Genomic DNA, 15,585 nt, shown 5'->3' with positions numbered 1-15,585 from the left:
TCCCAAAGCGTCTAATTTTAGTTACAGCCAGTTTCAACAGTGTCAAAAGCTGGAATAAAAGTTTGCATTTAGAAGTAACAACGACGTAACAACATTATAGAATCTGTCTTTTATATGGTGTGCTGTCATTTATTGGTTACAGACTTCATTATAATTTAATTTCCAAAATATTCTACGGTAAAATATCTAAAAGTCATTTATGAAAAAGTTCTTTTTTTTTTTTAACTACCTATAATAGCCACCAAGAATCCAAATATTGAAAGGTCTGCCTGTCAATCCCAAAAGTGTAATTAACTTATGGCACTGAATGGGCTCACACTTGAAAACACTTTCAGATCACAGCAGGAGTAAAGTAGATGTGTAACACAGTGAACGTTTTTGATATTTGGCATGTTAATATTATTTCAGAGAAGAATCTAAACAGTTTTCTCTAAAAAATTAAACTGTTACTTTTAGGAAAATGCTTAATGGCTACAATTTTAACAGTGAATATTCTTTAACTTAAGCTGAAAGAAGTATAAAGACATAGAGGACAGCTAGATGGAAAATACTAATTTTATTTTCTTGAAATTGTTTTTATTTTAATAAATATAAGAAAAGATTTTCAGTTTTATTTCAGTAATTTAACTAAATTCCTGTTTTCCGTGGGCAGCTTTGTCACATTAGACCTTGCACTTCTTTCCAATTTGGTGTTTCATCATATTTAGTTTAAATATTGTTTACTTAATATTGATGTTATTTTGTGCTTTCTGGCTCTCTCTCAAATTTAAGACTCCTCCACAGCTGTTTCACATTCACTTGATTATACTAACCTGTCAGTTTTTCCACAAATTCAAATTCAGAAATACTTTTTTGATCCCAAAGGAAAATTAATGCTTGACATTACCATGCTTGACATTTATACTCTTGTTTGCCTCATTGCCATAATGTCTTCTTTGTTTTCTACAGTGTAACTTTCAGTTTTTTGTTAAGCTTATTCTCCCTGTTTTTCCATTAAATATTCTATTTCAGTGTGATTTTGTCTACCTCCTTCTGGAGATCTCCCACTACTTCAATAAAGGGTTCTTGCCTCTCACATTAAATGCACTAAAGCTTGCAGGTATGCACCACAGTTTTTTCTTTATACTAATGCAAGTGAAGAATGAAGAACTTGACATTTCCTAAATGAAATCTCTATCACATACTGAAAGAAGTTGGCACAGGAGAGGGACGTTTCATCATCTGCACTTTGAGATGTGTATTTATTCTGTAGAACATCATCTGTGAGCTACAGGATCCTGCTGCAACAGGTTGAGATGATCATTTCCACCTTCAGGGAAATGTCAACACCTCTGTGACATATGTACCCTCACCACCTCCAGTCCCTAATGCACACACCCCCACACACCCCCACAACTGATACACACACACAACAGGGTACTTAGTCTGTAACCACAGAGAGAATTTTTTTTTTTTTTTTTTTTAGCAAGTGTAGACATGAGAGGTGCTCTTTAAGACACTTCTATTTGTCTGATAAAAAAATTATAGACTTCTAATGCACAATATTTAATAATAAAACCAATTTTAATCATAAATCCAACACTGTATGCTGTAAGTTTACATTTTCAAATTGTTTACCATCCAGATATCCTTTTTTCCCCACTTATAATCCTAACTGTTTCCAATTATGAATGCAAAAATACATTGTAAAGTTTTAAGTATTAAATTCTATGGTGTAAAACAAAATTTTGATTTGGATTCCAGTTCTAATAAATTGACTGTAGTACAGTATATTAATTTAATTTCTAAGAATTTAAAGTTTGTAATATGTGTGTTTACTACTTGTAACTCATTTACCTTGTGACAGTTTTTACCTTTTTTATTAGTGCTTGCACACAAAGGTCTCCTGCAGGAGATGGACAGTCAGTCTGCATGCAGTTTCGGCTAATATTAGCTTACTTCAATATGGGTGAGTAAATGTCACTATCATTACTGTGTGTTAATTTTAGTTGTGTGAAATTATGCATTTTCAATAAGATATGAAGCCTAGGCATAAATTCAAACTGGAAGACTCTCTAGCCCCACCTGCATCATCCAATCGGCGTTTTCCGCTCATCATCAACGACCTACCAACGCTGGACCAAGCCACGTCACATCTAATCACCGACCAAGCCACAGTTGATAAGGACCTCCATTGCATCTTCCACTTTCCAGCTGTGCTCAACCCACCTCTGCCCCTTCTTCACCTTCACTCTCCTGGCTCTTCACCAACCTCCACTACCAGTGTCGGGTCTCTGGGGGTGACATTCCTAACCAGCATCGGGAATCTGAGCTTATTGCAATTCACAGCTCGATGTCCTCAGCCAGGGCCCAAGTGCCAAAGAACTTTAATTCATGTATGTCAATAAACCCTTTTAATCGCTGTCTTTCTCCGTCTGAGTCTCTCCAGATTGAAATAATATAACCCATTGCCATACCTATTCCTTTTGTAATAAATTTGTTTTAAGTTGGTAAATATTTCAGTTTCTGGTTACACCTTTCCTGGAAACTCACAGAGGAATGCTTCTCATGCATTTTAGGAGTCATGCCTTTGTATCATGTGGGTGGAATTTTAGTAGTTTTCAGCTTGTTTCAGATTTTCTTCAGATCCCACTGTGACACTGGGAATATATTGGTGTATCCTCAAGATGGGAGCTACTGGACCTGTGCTTCATGTGTTACAAAGCACAGGGGGATGCGACGTTGACTCACTTTTTCAAGATGTGGATATTTGGCTATTCAGATCAGATTTTGTATTTGAATTTCCTTGGCCAACAATGCCAAATGTTGTCTACATTGGAGGGTTCCAGTGCAAACCTGCACAACCTCTACCAGCGAACCTGGAGGAGTTTGTTCAAAGTGCTGGGTAGCATGGAGTCACTATCATGACTCTGGGAACTTTCGTGAAGAACTTTCCAGAAGAGGTTGTGGAATATATTGCTAGTGTCTTTCCTGAGATGCCCCAAAAGGTAAAATATTGTCTTGAATTCTTTTTTGCAAAGTTTTGGACTGTGAAAAAACTCATTATACCATATAAGGCATAGAATTTGAGCTATTTGGCACAGTTTACTTTTCCAATAATCTTCCCCCAGAATAACACAATATACATATAACAGTAAATCTGCTAAAACCGGGATGATGGTCATACCTTCTGGCACCTGTTAAAAGATGAGCAGTAGTGTTTCGGACTAGCAGCAGCCAAAACAAATCAATGGAAATTGAAAGGATTCCAAAGCTTTGTCAATCACCCTGACTGAATTTACCAAAAGAACTGAAGCTCACAGTAAAAATAAAATGTGCCCACAAGTTACAAGATTTGAAGGTAGTGCATGTAGAAACTGGGTCTAAGTCACACCTTTACCATAGATGCAATTTGTGTCTTCATAGAAGAGAATTTGAAACAGTCATGAACAAATAAAAGCCTTTTTAGGCAAGCAATAAGTAATTCTAGTGGGCAAAAGCAATTGTTATTCCCTGCGCTTCTTCCACATTACTTCACATAATTTATGGGGTGAATTGTTTTGATTTCTTTGTGAGTTTAAAATCGCTGGATTGCTACCAATGTCTGGTTTGAATTTCATGGCGTTCTAAATACAGATTTCCTGAAAATGAAATTCATCTGTGCACTTAGTTCAAACATTCTCTGATACAATTGAGGACAAAGAGTAATTCTTAACAATTTATAACAAACTCAGTGAACTATTGGGCACCACATCAGAGAAGCACCTGTTTCATTAGGGATCAAAGACATTGCCATTCTTTCTGATTCTGAAATTGTGCAAATATTTTACATTTATTTGTTCGTCATTTTGAATCAGGTGATTTGGAATCACAGAGAAAAGCATCCCTCTACTCTGGGCAACAAGCCACCAAGAATCCAAATATTGAAAGGTCTGCCTGTTTGTAATGCAAAACGCATAGAAATAAAACTAATTTTAAACACAAATCCAACAATGCACGCTGTAAATGTTAATTTCCAAAATGTTTACTGCTAAAACAACCTTGATTTTGCCCTTAAATTCCTAACTGTTCCCAATTATGAAAGCAAAAACACATAGTAAAGTAAGTATTAATTTCTACATTATGTTGTAAAACTAAATCTTGATTTGATTTCCAATAATAATAAATTGGCTGTAGTATGGTATATTCATTTAATTAAGAAGCGGCTTCTTGTAGTGTGTGTACTGCTTGTTACTCATTTACCTTGTGACGGTTTTATCTCTTTTATTGGTGTTTGTACTCAAAGGTCTCCTAAAGGAGATGGACAGTCAGTCCACTTGCAAGTCGGGGTAATAGTAACGTACTTCAATATGGGTGAGTAAATGTCACTATGATCTTTGTCTTGTGTTAGGGGTTTTACTCACTTTCTCTTTGTGGTGTGAAATCATGGATTTTCAATAAGATGTGATACAACCCATTGCCACACTTATTCAATTTGTATTAAATTTGTTATACGTTAGTAAATATCTGAGTTTCTGGTTATACATTTCCTGAAAACTCAGGGAGGATTGTTTCTTATGCATTTTAGGAGCGGGTGGATTGTTAGTAGTCTTCAGCCTACTTCAGATCTTCTTCATATCACACTGCGATGCAGGGAATATTTTGGTGTATCCTATGGATGGCAGCCACTGGATCAATATGGAAATTCTACTAAAAGAACTTCATGCCAAGGGTCACAACATCAGTGTGATTAGAGGTTCCACCAGCTGGTATATCCCAGAAAAATCCCCCCTCTACACATCCATCACAGTAGAAATGGACGGAGATGTAAAGGACTTCTTTGCTGAGTTCATACAATATCAACTGCAGGTAAGTGATTATAAATGTAAGTGGTGGATCCAATGTGCGGTTTTGTACTAACTTTACAGAAAGTTATTAAAGTTTTATTCATTTTTACTTCAGGTGCACCGAGAAGGGTCCTCATTGATTACGTTCTTCAAGCTGACAAAGAAGTTTATGTCCTTTGTTTCTGTGGGCCATACCCTTTGGTGTGATACTGCATCAAGAATCTTGGATAATCCAAAGTTGATAAAAAGCTTAATAGAATCACAGTATGATCTTGTTCTTACTGATCCAGGAATAGCACCAGGTGTTATGTTAGCTAAATATCTTAAACTGCCATTAGTCCTCAATGTTCGCTGGATTACTAGTGGAGAAGGTCATTTTGTGCTGGCTCCCTCACCACTCTCTTATATCCCAGTGAGCCCAGGACCTGGTCTAACTGACAAAATGGATTTTATCCAGAGAATCCAAAACATTTTTTTCTATAGTATCATATTATTCCAGCAAAAATTTGTGGTGGGACCTATTTATGACGCCATGTGTGATAAATACATTGAGGGGGGATGTGACATTGTTTCACTGCTTCAAGATGCCGACATTTGGCTGTTCAGGTCAGATTTTGTATTTGATTTTCCTCGGCCAACAATGCCAAATGTTGTCTACATTGGAGGGTTCCAGTGTAAACCTGCACAGCCTCTACCAGCGGACCTGGAGGAGTTTGTTCAGAGTGCTGGGGAGCATGGAGTCATCATCATGACTCTGGGAACTTTGGTCAATGCTTTACCAGAAGAGATTGTGAATGAGGTTGCCAGTGTCTTTGCTGAGATGCCCCAAAAGGTACATTTACTTTCTCTATGTAAGATTTCTAATTATCACACCTTAATATTCCTGCATCATTCAGAAACCTTAGTTCTAAATATGATGCTTCTCATTTGGTAATCAAAGAGCCATAAAGTGGTATGAGCTGAAAGAACAAAACAGAATTGTCTCAGTTGTGATCTAAATGATAAATGGAGTGGACTGAATTGCCAAGGTTTTATTGTTTATTCTTGTTCAATGTGTTCACTCAGCGTTAACAGCACTCCTGACACAGTATACAGTACAGACCAAATGTTTGGACACATTTTCTAATTGAATTCAATTAGAAAGAGTGTCCCAACTTTTGGTCTGTACTGTACATCTATAGACATCCATACATCATTGGGGTTGCCCAGGGGCACATCGTAGAAAAGTCGTGATAACCAAATGTCACAAAGAAAACCACAACAATTCAAAACAATGTGTCGTCCTCTTGATCCATTTTCAATGTAGTGATTCAAAAACAAAAATCTTGAAAAGCAACTTCATAGTTCAAATGGAGTGGTGCTAATTTATAATGGTGCAAAGTCTCTTTAACCAATAGATGATTGGTTGCAGATCTATGTTGCAGGTAAACATAGATCAGGGTTTTATCAACATCTATTGTAGATAGATTTACCTTTGTGTCTTCTCAGTTCCTAGTTAGTAACTGAAAATGGCCTGTGGGAGTTGTCATGGATACTCCATATTTCAGATCTTTCTGAACTGACAGATTTTGAAACAAGAGACCCAGCAAAGAATTTGCGATCTGCTCCTGAACATGCACTGACATGAAACCCCTCCTGCTGAATTAATAATCCCACTGAAGAAACTTGCATATTTCTCAAAGTTTAGAAAATAGATATTATTTATATAAATTGGTTTCAACAGTCCAAACAGTATTCTTAAAAAGACATTTACAGTCCAATGAACCTGCCAGATTAAAATGCGGTGAAAGAATTTGTTCTGTAAAGGGAGGATTGTGGTAAAAAAAAAAAAAAGATATCAAAGGGGCTGTTGATTAAACTGAGGGAAGGAATAATTTGGTTTAGACAAAAATAGTATTAAGATGACGACAAACAACAATATTATTTTAACTGAAGAAACCAATTAGCACAGTTGAGGAACCACAAAGGGATGATTTTAGAAGACAACTGCTGTTCAAGTTAAACTACAAATAGTAAATATATACATATGTTCTTTTGATTTGTCCATTCTGAATCAGGTGATTTGGAAGCACAGAGGAAAGCGTCCCTCTACTCTGGGCAACAACACTCTAATGATGGACTGGATGCCACAGAAAGATCTACTTGGCCACCCACAAATAAAAGTCTTCATAGCTCATGGAGGAACAAATGGAGTCCAGGAAGCCATTTACTTTGGAGTCCCTGTTCTTGGCATACCCTTGTTCTTTGACCAGTATGACAACCTCCTGCGTTTGCAGGAAAGAGGAGCAGCAAAGATTCTTCAGCTCCATGAAGTCAATGGTCACAGCTTTGAGAGCGCTGTTAAGGAAGTGCTCCATAAAGATAGCTACAAGGAAAATATTCAGAGACTGTCACGTTTACACAAAGATCAGCCAATGCCACCTATGGATCAAGCCACTTTCTGGATAGAGTACGTGATACGCCACAAAGGGGCTCCTCACCTCCGCACAGAGGCTTACAGGATGCCCTGGTACTCATATCATTGCTTAGATGTACTACTCATTTTGATGACTTCTGTAGCTGTGGTGCTTTTCTCAGTTTTTGCTGTTTTTAGATTTCTATTTTGCAAAAGAAAGAACAGAAAATATAAATAAAGCTGATTTGCATTAAACTTATTTGTCTGTGGGTTTGGGTTCACAGTTGTCCCTGTGTCATGTTTCTTTCTCCAGGTTATTTTCCGTTAATGTTTAGATAGTCATCTTTTACTTAAATTAGATAATTTTTTATTCAATTACTCGCTTACCTTGTTCTCACACCTGGTCTGGTCTTCATTTATTGTTATTCTATTCTCCTTTGTCTTCTGCTCTTGCCTTGATCACCATTTTTCCTATACATCAGTCTTGCCGTGTCCTAGCTGAGCAGGTTTTGTTATCCTTTAGATGTCAGATTTTATTTCCTGTCAACTTTTATTTTTGTAGTCTCTGTAGTTTGCTTCTCCTGTTAAATTCCTCAGCTCAGCATACTCCCTGTTAATTTAGATAATCTGTTACCTGATCAGTAATCCTCTTCACATGTCACATGTTTTTTAGGTTTCTGTCTTATCTTTGTCTGGTGCAAGATTCTTGCGCATTTTTATGTCTGTTAGTTGAGTAAACACTCGTGTTCATGTCAAGTTTTTAAGTTTAAATAAATTTTCACTATACCATGTTGCTGTTTGCATTTTGACTCTTCCCTATCTCCACCTTCCCCAATCTTGACAATAACATCATAAAGTATAAAAGTGCTAATCCACTGAAAGCCAGCTCAGCATTAATGGAGCCTTATATTATGTTTCTCTTAGGGGATGTTTTATACATTTCAAATCACATATTGCCATCTTCTGCACAATCAAGCAAATTAATTAATTAATTTGACTCTGGATATCAATATGATACATTGAAATTGGCCTTCGTTTCTTAAAGAAGGTCCACTTTCTAACACTCCTTCAAAACGTCATGTGTTCGAAGGAGGTACTCATTGTGGAGAGAAAGCGCGACAGCAAAATGCAGCACCAAGATTGGAGATTTGGGTAAATAGACAACGCTTTGTATGAGCAAGCATTTGGCACCTCCAAATGGCAGTCACTGGAGAACCAAGAATTTCTCAAACATGCATAAAATCTCCAGTGTATTCAATATAATCAATAATTAATCACACTATTTAAAGTCTGGTGTAAAATAACTCCCTGGTTCAACTATGGAATGTTTCTTTCTTCATACATGCCTGTGCACTTCTGCCCCTGAAGCTTAATCTTACATAACCCACTCTATACGCTTATGAAAGAGGTCATTGTTTCACTATGATGAAACCACTGTTCTTGCTTAACGTTTTGCATGTACAGTGCGTGCCTTATTTACTAGCAAAAGAACAGGTCGTCTCTGAAGCTGGAGTTTGAAATCAAATACCTACTGGTTTATCTTGTACAAGCTGTCAGTGTGGGTACGTCGGACGGTCGTGGTCTTTACCAACATTAGGTAAGTAAATTAAGAAACCATCTGAAATTGGAAACTGAGTGCATTATAACTTTTATTGTTCTAGTCATTTTCAATCAATTTTAGCTGTAATCTTTTGTCCAAACTTGATTTGTGTCTATAGTAATGAAATACATTTATTTCTCTTTGGGACATTGTAGGATCCATGGCTCTGACTCATTTCTCCAGTATAATCACACTGTCCTTACACCTAATCCTGTTGACATCACATTGCGATGGGGGAAACATATTGGTGTTCCCTGTGGATGGCAGCCACTGGATTAATATGAAAATACTACTGGAAGAACTTCATTCCAGAGGACACAACATCAGTGTGATTAGGTCTTCTACCAGCTGGTACATTCCAGAAAAATCCCCCCTCTACACATCCATCACCATTGAAATGAATGAAGGTTTAGAGAACTTTTTTGACATATATCTACAAGAGCAAATGAGGGTATGTGTTTATGTATATACTGCATGCAGTGTTTCCAAACCCTGGTCCTCAAGGCACACTGCCCTGCATGATTTAGATGTTTCCCTGCTTCAAGCACACATGACTTCAATTGATGACTGATTAACAAGCTTTTGTTGAACTGTAGTCATCTGAATCAGGCGTCTTAAATCAGAGAAACATCTAAAACATGCAGGACAATGTGCCTTGAGGACCAGTGTTGGGAAATACAATGCTAAGGTATTGTGACATAAAAAAAATGAAAGCTTGATCAATCATTTCAGAGCTTTCTGGTTTTACAGTGAAATGCATCTTGTGCAATTTAACTGAAAAAACAAACATATGTTGAAGGAGAAAAATCAAATATTCCACAATTATTGATATGTTGAACTGCCTTTTGGTCCAGTTTAAGCATATGTTGGTGAAAATCTGTCAGCATCTTCTGTCTTGACTTGGTAGTATTTGCCAAGCCAAGTTGCCAGTATTTGCAAATGTTTTCCAAATCTGTCAGATTATCAAGGGTATCCCCTCTTCACAGCTCTTTGTGTGAGCCCTCATGGATTTTCTATCAGGTTAAGGTCTGGATCCTTTGAAGATCATTTCAAAAAAGAACTGTTCATGATTTTATCCACCTTCAGATAAAGGTGGATAAAAGATTAAAAATACTAGAGACTGTTGTCACGTTTAAAATTCCAACACTAAACAGACATATCTGCTGATTCTAATCTTGCAATAAGGTCTTTGGACCTTTCTGATAACTTTCCATCTAGTTTTTTTAATTTATTATCAAGGTCACAATGAACTTTTTCCAAGGCAAAATTTGTTTTGGAGCCAACAAAGAACAAATGTAAGCAAAAGTACAAATGTGACCGAGTGAAATACAAAAATAACCATGTAATACATATCAATCAGCACATAGAATTTATGAAGAAACATTCACCATCATTAATGTTGTTTTCGTACCTTTATTTCAACCAATACTTATGCACCCTCTAGGCTTTGCAACCTCCCTGCAAACTAAATTTCCTTAGGTAAGAAATTTTAATAAAAAAGTGTCAATAAAATCCTACTAGGACACCTAAATTTGTCAATTCGGGTATCAATTCAGACAATCTGAAAGAAACTGAACAGTTTTTCTATAATTAATTCCAGATACGTACAAAAATAGACAGAATGCTCCAATTAAATTAAATGATGGTTACAACCCATTAAAAGCACAGGTGGTTTGGACATGTTTGCTATCAAGTTGTTGCAGGTAATTTTTAAAATTTCTCACTCTAGATTAGCTTGAATTTCATTTAAATTGCAGAGGATATAATGTGCCACATTAATGGTTGAATGTTTTAATGGTTAGATCCTTAGTTTTATCATCACAATATTTATTTCACATGAACCTTGCATTTGAATTGGCAAATATAGACATTTTGTTCTTAAATGTGTTTCATTAAGTCATGCTTTTAACCACTATTTTCTGTTTCACAATTTTCTTTAGGCACAGCGAGAAGGGGCTTCACTTTTGACTTTCTTGAAGCTCACCAAGGATTTCCTTTCTATGATTACTCAAGCCCATTTGCTGTGGTGCAATGCTACAATTCAGATTTTTCAGAATCCGACTTTGGTCAAAAACCTAAAAGATTCCCAATATGATTTGGTTCTTGCTGATCCAGCCATGGGTCCAGGTCCTGTGTTAGCTAAATATCTTAAACTGCCTTTAGTCCTTAATGTTCGCTGGATTACAAGTGGAGAAGGTCACTTTATTTTGGCACCTTCACCCCTCTCTTACATCCCAGTGCCTGGATCTGGCTTAACTGACAGAATGGATTTTATCCAGAGGGTGAAAAACCTTTTTTTCTATATTATAATACAGTTCCAGGAAAAGTTTCTTGTGGGACCTATCTATTCTAATTTGTGTAATAAATACATTGAAGGTGGATGTGACATTGTCTCACTGCTTCAAGGTGCTGACGTTTGGTTGTTTAGGTCAGATTTTGTGTTTGAGTTTCCTCGGCCAACAATGCCAAATGTTGTCTACATTGGAGGGTTCCAGTGCAAACCTGCACAGCCTCTACCAGCGGACCTGGAGGATTTTGTTCAGAGTGCTGGAGAACATGGAGTCATCATCATGACTCTGGGAACTTTGGTCAATGCTTTACCCAAAGTGATTGCAGATGAAATTGCCAGTGTTTTTGCCAAGATGCCCCAAAAGGTAAAAAAATAATCTTTTTCATTTTTAAGTTTTGAGTTGTTTTAGGATCAGGTCCTGGAAAATGTCCATAAAAGCAGACACCAGATACTTAATACTAAATTCTTCTGGTCAAGATTGAGTGTGAAGTTTCATACAGAGCTTTATAGCAGTGAGGAGAAGGAAATCAGGAGAAATGGCTACAGATTATGTTGTGTTGTAAAAAGAAAAAGGATATTTGAAATTACTTTGCTGTTTTGAAAAAAATGGAATGGCTGATTTTGATTTAAGTTTCATCCAAACAATATTAATAAGTTTTATATGTCTCTATATTTGCTATGAAGATTACAACAATAGCCACGCCACACTTGTATTGTGCAAATCTTGGCTTTCACTTAACATTTACATTGTTTGTGCCTTTTATTATAAGGTGATTTGGAGGCACAAAGGGGAGCATCCCTCTACTTTGGGCAACAACACTCTAATAGTGGACTGGATGCCACAAAAGGACCTTCTCGGCCACCCGCAGATCAAAGTCTTCGTCGCTCACGGAGGAACAAATGGAGTCCAGGAAGCCATTTACTATGGAGTCCCTGTGCTTGGCATACCCTTGTTCTTTGACCAATATGACAACCTTTTACGTTTGCAGGAAAGAGGAGCAGCAAAGATTATTCAACTAGCTGATGTAAATGGTCAAACGTTTGAGAAGACTATTAAAGAACTGCTCCACATAGTCAGCTACCGGGAAAACATGCAAAGACTTTCAAGCTTGCACAGAGATCAGCCGATGCCACCCATGGATCAGGCTACTTACTGGGTAGAGTATGTGATGCGCCACAAAGGAGCCCCTCACTTACGCACAGAGGCTTATGGGATGCCTTGGTACTCATACTATTGTTTAGATGTTCTAATTTTCTTGGTGACAACTGTAACTTTGCCCCTCTTTTCTATTTTTGTCATTACAAAATGTCTTTGTTGTACAAAGAAAAGGACAAAAACCAAACAGAATTAATTTGAGTCAACCTTGCTTAGAAATATAGGAACTGTCCAAAATTGCTTTATTTGGACAAATGCATTGTCTCTTTTACAATGCCCCCCAGTGCCAAAATTAAGAGCATTTTCTAAATAAAACAACATCTATCAAGAAATTATGATCTCACTAATTTAGTAGGAATAAACTAGTATTAATGTTCTGCTTGTCACTGATTCTCATTACTTGTAAAAGTTTGATTCCAATTATGATTCACAGACGGCAGGAAACCCGACGGGAGTTCTTCTTTAGCTGATGTTGTCTGGAGTACAGACAGTACCTGATAGAAAGTCCTGACCCAATTTTTGCACATGTAAAAAATAATTTAAAATGTGTTTGCCATGTTGTACTTTTATGAATTGTTTGAAAATTTGACTGATGTGAAAATGCCACTAGACAATTCAGGGGAATTAAATTCTAAGTTGCTAGATTTCTGACAGTTTCTCAACTTGTCAACAATACTTTTAACACAAAGTGGTTTGAATTTCTTGGCTAAAAGCTGTCTCTCAAGCTCTTTAAGTTTTTTTTAAAAAACAATGCAAGTTATAAATGTACAGTCTACTTTAAAGGGTATGTATAATTATTTTGGTTACTTTTCCTTTCCAACTTGCTGTATAGTAGAGTACTTGTATACATTTCTGTGATTGAAATCAGGAAATGTGTTAAAGTGACACGATTTGTGTGTGCTGTTTGTTCACTATTGTTCTCTAGCAAATCTTTAAGGCCTTTATTTAACAGTTTGGTGTGTTTACTGAAAATAAATTACTCAGTTGTCCTTTTGCTTATTAGGTAATTTCTGAAAGCAGTTGGTTGCATTGGATTTCAATCAGGAACATAGGATGGTGACTAAATAGTATTGCCAGCTACACTTTTCAGATTCTGATTGTGGTTTTGATGTTAGATGCAGGTCACTTTAAAATGTTAACATCTCTTCTGCTGTTGGTGAATAATTTACATATTATTCTCCTAGTACAACATTATATATTGTAGTTTGAAGAAAAGCTCTCCATATAACCTAATAACTTTAACATCTGCAGCAGTTTACACAGAACAAGTCAGAGTAAGTGTAAGAAGAAGCATACAGTCCTTATCCGGTTTGTCCTAATCTGCCTCATTCAGCCTGTTCGCAGCTCACGTTCTTTTCCTGTCTCTGCCTTGTTTCAGATGACTTGGAAAATATTTCTATCATTGTAGTCTAATGAGATCATGTTTCTGTGTTGAAAGCTTTTCCCTTGAGAGCTATAAATGAAAAAAACTACACTCTCTTACTACTGTGTGAATGTTGAAGGGATATAATCACCAAACAAGAACTATGTTAAATGGGGGAAAAAAAAACAAAACATGTACAACCTCTTGATAGTATTCACGCTTGTTTAACTTTGTCATATTCTATAACGTTAAAGCTACAATCTTGAGTGTACTTTACTTTACTTTAAAACTGTATTCTTTTTTTTTTTTTTTTTAACAATAATCCACTGCCTTTTGTTTAGTCATCAAATAATATCTCAACATTTCTGGCTGTACTCAGAAAACAATATGACAAAGTTATGAATCCTTTAACTTTTTCATATTATGAAACAATAAAATTAAGATGGAACATTTAAAACTTTATTACATTCAGAAAGCCTGAACATGTGACTGTTTTAAGTTTACCTATATTTATGCTAACTTCATTTTACAATAATACTCCTTTTAAATAAGAATTGTTTACATATTCTATATACAAGTTTGCAGTTCATCTTTTTTCCAATAAATCATGTAATAGTAGAATCAAGAGTGTATGGTTTGATCTATTTCAGATTAGATTTAATAGCTGTTACATGCCTTTATTATCTACGTACTAAAAGTATACCTTTGTCAGACAATCTCATCTTATGAAACTAAAACACCTTCCTGGACCAATTGTGTCAATGCAAGTTTTTAGAAGTCTTTTAGAGGTCCTTACAGAAGGGTGTACCCAGATTATTTTCACATGCATCGTTTTGCTAATGACTAATTACCAAAGCTGAAATGTAATACTTCACCTCTACTGCATATGTTCTGATGAAGACTCATCCCTTTTCTTTAACCTTACCATATAAACATGAGCAACTTTAATTATCTCCTGAAATAAAAATTCTGAATCTTTTTTAGATCATATATTAATGAGGAGCTTCACACAAACACCATCTGACTGGAAGTCCCAAAGGGCTTCTCCAAGGCATGATATCATTCTCTCTTCAGACATAGATCACATTCCCTTTTCTCTATGAACAAATACTTGCCAGAGGCACAAATGGTTTCACTCATCTGCACAATAAAGCCTGCTCTATAGATTTTGTGTAGGCAGATGTTGCTGTCTGCTCAGAGTTGGAAAACATCAACATAGTTGAGTAATGCAAGATTTTCCCAGACAATTTTTGCTCTCAAACACACAAAGGGACCCACTCTACATATGCAGTAACTTTTAACTGCTCTCTCTCTTGGGGTGACTATATTGACTGCATAGGAACCACTGGTTCTATAAAAGTTTAGCCAATCTTCTTAAGTGAAATTCAATCCATTAAACTTTGTTTTATTTTGGAAATATAAAGGAAATATATATATATATATATATATATATATATATATATATATATATATATATATATATATATATATATATATATATATATATATATATATATATATATATATATATATATATATATATATATGTAGTTTTTTTTCTTTTGCTGATTTTTATAACAATGCACACATTTATTTTGTTTGTTTTTCATGTTTTTAACACTACTAGGAATAGTACAATATTTTCAAAGGCTTGTATATGTTAGCTTTTCATAGGTAATTAGGAAATTAAAAAGTAATTAGAAATATTTAATCAGTGGATTTAAGCAGAATTATAAATAATTGTTATTATGGTATTCTTATATATATATATAGTTTATTTGGATCAAGTATCATGCGGTGTGTTTCTTGATCTCTTTTGACCAAACACATTAAACCATTAAACTAACATTAAATTAATCCCCCTGTCTTTGATTTACACAAGTCGTGCATTTGAGGTCATTTGGAAATCCTTTTCAGTCACAGTTCATCAATCACAAAGTAAATCTGGATAGGACTTTGCTCTTGTCTCATCAGAG

The 15,585-nt window shown here is 35.7% G+C and overlaps 2 protein-coding genes across 3 annotated transcripts; both read left to right on the top strand.

The window, feature by feature from the left end:
• The first annotated feature begins 4,277 nt into the window (after positions 1-4,277).
• LOC122844498 (UDP-glucuronosyltransferase 1-2-like) lies at positions 4,278-7,985 on the top strand. Of its 2 annotated transcripts, none has more exons than XM_044140006.1 (4): positions 4,278-4,332; positions 4,547-4,827; positions 4,921-5,637; positions 6,863-7,985. In XM_044140006.1, exons 1-4 carry the CDS (start codon positions 4,329-4,331, stop codon positions 7,436-7,438), a joined length of 1,578 nt encoding a protein of 525 aa, XP_043995941.1. In that variant the 5' UTR covers positions 4,278-4,328; the 3' UTR covers positions 7,439-7,985. The 2 variants fall into 2 exon arrangements, with proteins under 2 accessions (XP_043995941.1, XP_043995942.1); XM_044140007.1 differs by having other exon boundaries at positions 4,292-4,332; positions 4,613-4,827.
• A 670-nt stretch (positions 7,986-8,655) lies between these two features.
• Positions 8,656-14,230, top strand: LOC122844497 (UDP-glucuronosyltransferase 2A3-like). The gene is made up of 4 exons (XM_044140005.1): positions 8,656-8,797; positions 8,956-9,251; positions 10,741-11,454; positions 11,861-14,230. Exons 2-4 carry the CDS (start codon positions 8,961-8,963, stop codon positions 12,440-12,442), a joined length of 1,587 nt encoding a protein of 528 aa, XP_043995940.1. The 5' UTR covers positions 8,656-8,797; positions 8,956-8,960; the 3' UTR covers positions 12,443-14,230.
• Positions 14,231-15,585: the final 1,355 nt, after the last annotated feature.

This window comes from Gambusia affinis, linkage group LG15 (assembly GCF_019740435.1).
Source record: "Gambusia affinis linkage group LG15, SWU_Gaff_1.0, whole genome shotgun sequence".
NCBI classification, from domain to species: Eukaryota; Metazoa; Chordata; class Actinopteri; order Cyprinodontiformes; family Poeciliidae; genus Gambusia; species Gambusia affinis.
Note: the sequence above shows the minus strand (reverse complement) of the source record. Positions and strands in the feature narration are given on the sequence as shown.

Excerpts from the sequence above, each read along its gene's own strand:
- LOC122844498 (XM_044140006.1), top strand. Across the intron at positions 4,828-4,920 it reads TCATACAATATCAACTGCAG|GTGCACCGAGAAGGGTCCTC; the intron begins GTAAGTGATTAT and ends TTTTTACTTCAG. Across the intron at positions 5,638-6,862 it reads TTGCTGAGATGCCCCAAAAG|GTGATTTGGAAGCACAGAGG; the intron begins GTACATTTACTT and ends ATTCTGAATCAG.
- LOC122844497 (XM_044140005.1), top strand. The coding sequence starts at position 8,961 with ATGGCTCTGACTCATTTCTCCAGTATAATCACACTGTCCTTACACCTA. Across the intron at positions 9,252-10,740 it reads ATCTACAAGAGCAAATGAGG|GCACAGCGAGAAGGGGCTTC; the intron begins GTATGTGTTTAT and ends AATTTTCTTTAG. Across the intron at positions 11,455-11,860 it reads TTGCCAAGATGCCCCAAAAG|GTGATTTGGAGGCACAAAGG; the intron begins GTAAAAAAATAA and ends TTTTATTATAAG.